General features: G+C 44.3%; 1 protein-coding gene across 3 annotated transcripts in view; it reads left to right on the plus strand.

The window, feature by feature from the left end:
- Positions 1-5494, plus strand: part of GATA3 (GATA binding protein 3) — a 29878-nt gene extending 24384 nt beyond the window's left edge. For all 3 annotated transcript variants that reach the window (XM_070471955.1, XM_020880532.2, XM_020880531.2), the window contains exon 6: positions 3345-5494. In XM_070471955.1, coding sequence (XP_070328056.1) covers positions 3345-3629 — 285 coding nt within the window. In that variant the 3' untranslated portion in view covers positions 3630-5494. The remainder of the gene's footprint in view (positions 1-3344) is intronic.
- The last annotated feature ends 2109 nt before the right edge of the window (positions 5495-7603 follow it).

Genomic DNA, 7603 nt, shown 5'->3' on the forward strand with positions numbered 1-7603 from the left:
TGGTGCTGATGCACCGAGGGTCTTATTACAATCCATCATTTCTCTCTCTCGCATCCCTAGACTGTGGTCAGTGTACGTTTATCAGCGATGAAAGCCCAGGCCCGTTTTCGCTTTGGGGAATTTCCTTGCTCACTGCCATGGAGAGAAGCAGATTTGTGATTAGAATCTGGAAGGTTTGGGGCTGTAGAGTTCATGTGCTCACCCAGTGGTAGTCAACAAAATGATTTTGGGGGTGTGATGTATGGTTTGTAAAGAACTTTTATGTTGTTTGACAACATTTGAGCCTCAGAGAGTCCCATGATGTAGACAGGGCAGAAATTATTCTGATTTTGTTTTACTTGAAAAAATGATGACTCAGAGAAACAAGGATGAGGCTGATGAATTAGAAGGGCCCAGATGGATTTCTGAATAGCGACCGACCTTCCAGGGAGATCAGGAGCTCAGGACTATTGGCGACCAGGGAAGAGTGAGCCCCTTCTTATTGTAGAATATACCAGAGACCTGTTCGGAGTAATGGATTGTGTGTGTGTATGTACTTCTTTCTGATTTCCACAGAAGTATAGGAATTATGAGAAATGAACCAGAAATAAATTTCCTTGACTGCTCAGCCATAGTGAGATGTGATCTCAGTTGTATCCAGTTGAAAAGCCATCTATTTCTGAAAGATATGCTTTTCTCATTAAATCCAAGAGAAGTCAAGGGCCCTTTTTCATTGCTTACCCCAACTCTATTCTTTTTCTCTTTTAAATATTTATTCATTTATGTGGCTGCCTTGGGTCCTAGTTGCATCGTGGGAGATCGCTCATTGTGGCTCACAGGTTGAGTCGGTTAGTTCTCCAGCCAGGGCTCGAACCTGCCTTGCGAGGTGGATTCTTAACCACTGGACTACGGTGGCAGTGCCCTCACCTTGTCCTGGGCCCCAACGTCTGGGAGATAGGTGCGTGCTCATCCTCCAGAGTAGTTTTTCTGCCTTCTCTGGTCTAGTAAGACTTCGCAGAAGGAGGCGGATTTGTTGTGTATTTAACAATAAGAGATACTAATCTATGAACATTCTCATCTTGTTTTGCTTTGTTTTGCCCATCGAGATACCAGGCATGCCCTAAGTTAGTTCCTGTCTCCTTATCTAGGTGTGTAGATAACTACCTATCTCAGTATCAGTGCTGGGACTAGTTATCTGGCTTTGTGTGGCTATCTGTGTAACTAGATATTATATTTAGATACCTGGCCCTGTATATCTAGATATCAGCATGAAGAGCATGTGTCTAGGTGATATCTCGGGGGAGATTTGATGTGACAGTAGATTCCTATCGCCTCTGTAGGCTGCATCTTTATCTTGATTATAACTTTGAGGAAGAAACCCTGAGATGTTCTCTGAACAGCAGAAACTTTGAGGTCCCCTGCCGTCACTCACTAGGCCTTCCTATGCAAGGGGCAGAGCTGGGGTCCCCCCCCCCCCCCCCCCCCCAGTGGGTCTGCACTGCTGCCCAGGTGACCAGCTCAGCCCCTGGAGGCCGTGAGTTTGTTTCTCCCAGAAGTGTTATCAGCAGCCTGGCCCTCTTGACTTCTGGGTTCTCACTTCCTTCACTATCTCCTTCTAGCTTTTGGAGCAAACAGGCAGATCTTTGAGTCAGGAAATCTTCTCTTCCTCCACCCTTGAGGACCCTGGAGGAAGAAGTGGTTTCTTCTCCAAGGAGTCAGGAGTGACTAAGACCCTGACCTTCCCGCCTTGCTTCTCTTTGCCGGTTTCCCTGGAAATGGGATTGAATGTGTGGTTGGTTTGCTGTGCGGGGCAGGTGGCTTCCACGGAGGTCGACCTGATTCTGACTCCTTGAGGGGAATGATTAGTTTGCTTTGTCAAGTTCCCCCACCCCTGCCTTAAGCAAATGTGTATTCAAAACAAAACACCTGAGGCTTGTCAGGAAGAGAGTGATGCTATGCTGCCCTGAAGACAAAGAGCAGTGATCAGGAGAATAGGTGCTTGCCTTGGTCTTTTTCCTCAACTTCATGCTTGGGCTTTTTTTTTTCTTAATCTTTTGTTTACCCTGGAATTGTATTTGTTTTTTTTTTTTTTTTTTTTTTTTTTGCCACTTGGAGTATGGGATGTTAGCTCCCTGCCCTGGGATCTAACTCTTGCCCCCAGAATTGGAAGCTCGGAATCCTGACCACTGGACTGCCAGGGAAATCCCTCGTGCCTAGGCTTTGCTTTTTAGGAGAGTGCTTTCAGGCTAGCACAGGGCTTTGCACCCCCTAAGTGAATATTAAATTCTTGTGGATTGGTTGTTTCGCTGCTCATCTAGTTAGAAGTGAGTCGTCAGGACCAGGTAGAAATTGCAACTTCATCATCACAGTTGCTGTGGCCGGGGCGAGAGGTTACAACTTCATCATCACAGTTGCTGTGGCTGGGGCAAGAGGTTACATTTTTGCAAAGACACATTATATTAAATTCTGACCCCAGAATGTACAAATTTCAGGGGAAGATTTTTTTCCCTGTATTTAAAATGACTTAAAATTTTTTTTATGTCTAATGGGAGGATAATTGCTTTACCATGTTGTGTTGCTTTCTGCCATGTGGTGCCATGAGTCAGCCATAAATATATACCTATGTCCCCTCCCTCTTGAACTGCCCTCCCACCTTCCATTCCACTCGGGGTGGACACAGAGCACTGACTTGGGTTCTGCAGCAACTTCCCACTAGCTGTCTATGTAGGGGGAGGTTTTACAGCACCTCTTCTTTCAACAGGCCATTAGAAGAGAGGCAAGCAAAAATTACTTTGAAGCAGTCTGGGCTTCTCAAGGCAGAGAGACAAAGCTCTTAAGATCCATTGCCTAGTAGTGCCAAAGTTCTAAGTCAGATTTTGTACCAGTAGACCAGATATATTTCCCTCTTGAAAATCCCTCCCTTGCCTCTCTTCTCCTGAAATCGTGTAAGGTAATTCTAGGAAGAAGACAAGTTATTAGATTTTAGTGAAGCAGAGAAATACAGCCATCTTGGGTGGCTCAAGAATACGGTCCTTGGGGGCAGAAAGTTCCCTGAGACCAACTTTCCCCCCAGTGATTGGTGCAAATGAACAAAACGAATAAGCCCTGCTTGGAACACCTTACCTGGGGCCTCTTGGTTTCTGAAATTGATAGAGGCTGAGACACCCCCCCATTGCAGAACCCTCACTTGCAGAACTCTGAGGTCTCTGGGAAGGAGTCAGGGGGTGTGGGGAGGAATGGGCCCCCTGAAAGCAGACCCCTGATCTGGGGTGGTCAGAGGAACCCGTGCCTGGGTGTGGAAGTCTGCCCTCTCTCAGAGCCAGCCAAAAAAAAAGTAAAAAAAAAAAAAATTGATCTCTGTTTAGATTAACAGACCCCTGACTATGAAGAAGGAAGGGATCCAGACCAGAAACCGAAAAATGTCTAGCAAATCCAAAAAGTGCAAAAAGGTGCACGATGCGCTGGAGGACTTCCCCAAGAGCAGCTCGTTCAACCCCGCCGCCCTCTCCAGACACATGTCTTCGCTCAGTCACATCTCGCCCTTCAGCCACTCCAGCCACATGCTCACCACGCCCACGCCGATGCACCCGCCGTCGAGCCTGTCCTTCGGACCTCATCACCCTTCCAGCATGGTCACCGCCATGGGCTAGGGCCCGCGCGAGCCGCGCTCACAGGCCTCCCGGCCAGAGTCCCTCCGGCCCCTTCTACGTGCATTTTCGCAGGAGCAGTATCATGAAACCGAAACCCGATGGATCTGTGTCTTTTTGCAGGCATCAAGCAACCCAATGTTGTGGCCACTCGGACAACGCAGCCTACCGTGGTGTCTGTGTTCTCACTCCCCGAATCTGGATCCCATTTGTGAATAAGCCATTCAGACTCACATTCCCTATTGAACAGGGTCTCTCTAGTGCTGTGAAAAAAAAAAAAAAAAGTCACCGAACATTGCATATAACTTATATTATAAGAAATTCTGTACATTGAAAGAAGATTTGATTGCCTCTCGGTTGCTGTCAGGAAGGCACGGAGGACGTCATGCCTTTTAAGGATGATGGGGGGAAAATAAAGAGTGGAGATTAAGAAGAAACTAGGTCAGATATCCAAATGGACAAACTGCCAGTTTTGTTTCCTTTTCCTGGTTACAGTTGTTTGATGCATTAAAAGAAAAAAAAAAGGAAAAAAAAAAAAGAAAAAATGTGTAGGCAAATCATTTGTTCAAAGCTGTGGGCCTCTGCGTAGGAAATTCTATTACTCCGGGCAACATATTCCACTCTCAGGTTGCCCTGGAGGGTTCAGCTAGACTTTCCTGGGCCTTCATGCTTTGTGAACATGTCCCTGTAATTGTTGTTTGTATGTATAATTCAAAGCACCAAAATAAGAAGAGTTGTAGATTTATTTCATCATATTATACAGACTGAATTGTTGTATAAATTTATTTCCTGCTAGTGTTAAGTACTGCTTTTTTTTTTGTTTTTTTTTTTTTTTGTTTCTATTTTAATATTTTCTTTCTCTCTCCATTTTTGGTTGAAAAAACTAGGTGACGTTCAGTTGACCTAAGGTGGTTGTGCTCCACGGGGCTGATTTTTTTTTTTTTTTCCATTTTGTTTCTCGATGATATTTATTAAATAGCTTCTAAGGGTACAAGAGCATATGTCCTTTGTCACTTCTTCCGCAGCCTGTGCTATGAGGGTAGCAGTGTATGAGCTACCCGCGTGCATGTCAGCGGCTCAGGCCCGCCAGCCCTGGGTCCTGAGAGCAGCCTGGCTGAATGTTAGCGCCTGTTGTGTTCTGTGTTAGTGATCACTGCCTTTCATGCAGTCTGTTGGAATAATAATATAAAGAGATAATAAAGTTAAAATATTTAAGAAACAACCAAATAACATCGTATTCAGAGTGGTGGCCAAGCTCTTCTAGAACCTGATAGCTCTAGCTAATTGAAGCAAAAGGAGTTTAAACAAAGTAATAGCCCAGTGGTGTTCAGTCACACCCTGGGAGAGAATGCAAACCCCAGACAGGAACATCGATGTGTTTGGGAAACTGGGCATCTTTGGAGCTCGCGATGCAGCCCAGAGGAAGGCATCCCCGGGGCTGGAGGAAGTTCTGTGGTCCGCTCTGAGTTGCTCTTCCCCTGTTCCTGGTCCGGCCTCGAGGAGATCTTCTCGCCAGAGAAATGGGAGGGTTTCCTTGTTGAGATTCTCAGGCGGGCGGGTCGCAGTTGAGAATTCCTCATGGTTCTCTGCAAGATGGAAAGGAGCTGGGCTGGGTCTTGAGTTTATGTCTGTTTTGCTTTTCTACTGTTGAATCACACCACAGTGAAGGTGGATTGGAATGTTTGCGAAACATGAAATAACCGTTTTGTAACTTACGCTGTATAGTTTCCTTTGACTTTGTTGACAGAATGTGTAACCCTGGCACACATTTGAAAAATCTCTGTTAATTGCCTCTCTGCTTTCTTAGCAAATATTTCAAAGCTGAAGCTCAATGTTGAAATAAAGAAGTAGAGAATTACTGACATGCACGTGAGGCTCTGCCTGGCTCCAAATTCGGACGTGGTTTCTGGGGACTCCTGAAGCACCCAAGGCCACGGGCCGTGGCCGTCTGTTGCCGTCGTAAACTTGGGAGCGGTTGCTGGAGAGTTCCCGTGTCTCAGGGTTTGCCACTTTTCCCCTCCGTACAGATGTGAGCTGATGCCCTTTCACCTTAAGAACAGGGAGTTCAAATTCTTGACATTCTTGGGGGTGGGAGAAGGGCAGGCGGGAGTGGGGGCCACACATAGAAAATTCCCAAACTCAACAATCAAGTTACATTTTGTCTTAGGTGCTGAAGCCATAAAGGCACATTGGATCCTGTTCCTTCTTCAGAGAAACGTCATTTTATCATTCAATACCTGGATTTAACATTCTAAGATATTTCTGGAAGATGATGCAGAAGATTTTAAAAAAACTATATATTCTCCAGCTTCTTGATCAGAATGTTATCATAGGTTTTCATAGGTTTCAATCATTTTGTTCTTTCTTTTTTTTTTCTTCCCTTAAAAATGACACACTAGAACAGTGACCCTGAGAGGGGGTTTCCCTTAGAAAAACAGAACAAGGTTGTGGATCTAAAATGCTGCTCCAATATTCTTGAGTAAATTGTGCCCCTAATTAATTTTCCATCTGTCTATCCCTCTCTTTTGAAGTAGTTGCTCTTAGCTCATCCATGGGAATATATGAGCACATTTGGATTATTTCTTGAAAACATTTTCAGAGCCAACACAATACAAAAAAGAAACTGCATAGTTATTGAAAGCTTTTGCTATGTATGAACTCTTTAAACACTGGACGTTCATGATGTAAACAGTTTGAATTGAAGTACTTCTTTCATTGATTCAGCAAATACCTATTGCAGATCTAGGTTGAAGTCCATTTAAGAGCAACTTAAAAAAAAAAAAAAGCAGTGTAGGAAATAGAGAAACCAAGGCTCCAGTGTCTCAGTCTTATGACATTTACAGGTTATTCCCCTTTGAAAGGAATGACGTCAGCTGTGGCAAGGTACCTGGTCGGGCCTCTGTGTTGGTCGCCAGGCAGGTAGAAGGTGTGATGCAGTGGGGACACCCAGAGTCTGCCTGCTGAGAGCAGTGTCTGTTTTCTAAACCTTTGATATTAGAATTATTTTTAGTTTAAAAATATTTTTAAAGCTAACTCCTCATCAGGGGTTCATTTTAGGATTTCTTAACTCTAGAAACGGTTTAAAAGCAGCCAATTCTCCCCAGGTAGTAATGGACATCGAACCCAAGTTCAGGAAAACACCTGTTCCTTACACTGAAACTCAGAAACACTCAGTGCCATTCATTCCCGGATGTGACATCTTCCTCACAGTGGTGAACTGTCCCGTTTACCTTCCAAAGATTTAGAAGCATCACGACTCCACATTCTCCTGCATTCCATCCTCCGTCCTTGATCCCGAATCCATCCCCAAATCCTCGAACCATTTTTGTGATCCTTCCCAGACAAGCAGGCATTACTAATCCCCCTTCTATTTCCAAGCTGAGCAGAGATTAAAGTCATTTTTTGTTTAATTAAAAATTTTAAAATCATGGAAAGGTGCAAAGAAAACATCTGCGCGAGAGCATTTTGTGTTAGTTTTATCTGGAGAGCAAAAATGTTAACCAGGATCCAGAATAGCTGAGTAATAATACACCAACCCCTTCCTGCACTTGCAGATGAAATGAGCTTCTGAAAAGCATTTTCATTTTCACTTATTCCAGCTTACTCAACCGGTGTGAACACACCCTCATATTGGGACTTGTTTGCTCTTCTTTGCAAAAACCCAGTAAAAGGAAAACCTCAGAATTCAGAGAAATTCATTGATCATTTGAGACATGTGACCACCACAGTCTTAGGAGTCTGGGAACTTGGGTTTCATTCCTGGCTGTGCCACTAACAATCAGGGTGACCTGAGGCTATTTGCTTGATTTCTTTGAAGCTGGGCTGTTTGTCTGCATCATTAGGAGAGATGCTAAGACTCATATGAGAAGAAAAATGCCATGATTCCATTGGATTTTTAAAAATATTTTGGAGAACATCCTTTACTAGGAAAGATGTAGTTACACCCCCAGTTAAAATTTTGAGCAGACTATCCTACG

Source organism: Odocoileus virginianus, chromosome 9 (assembly GCF_023699985.2).
Source record: "Odocoileus virginianus isolate 20LAN1187 ecotype Illinois chromosome 9, Ovbor_1.2, whole genome shotgun sequence".
NCBI lineage: Eukaryota > Metazoa > Chordata > Mammalia > Artiodactyla > Cervidae > Odocoileus > Odocoileus virginianus.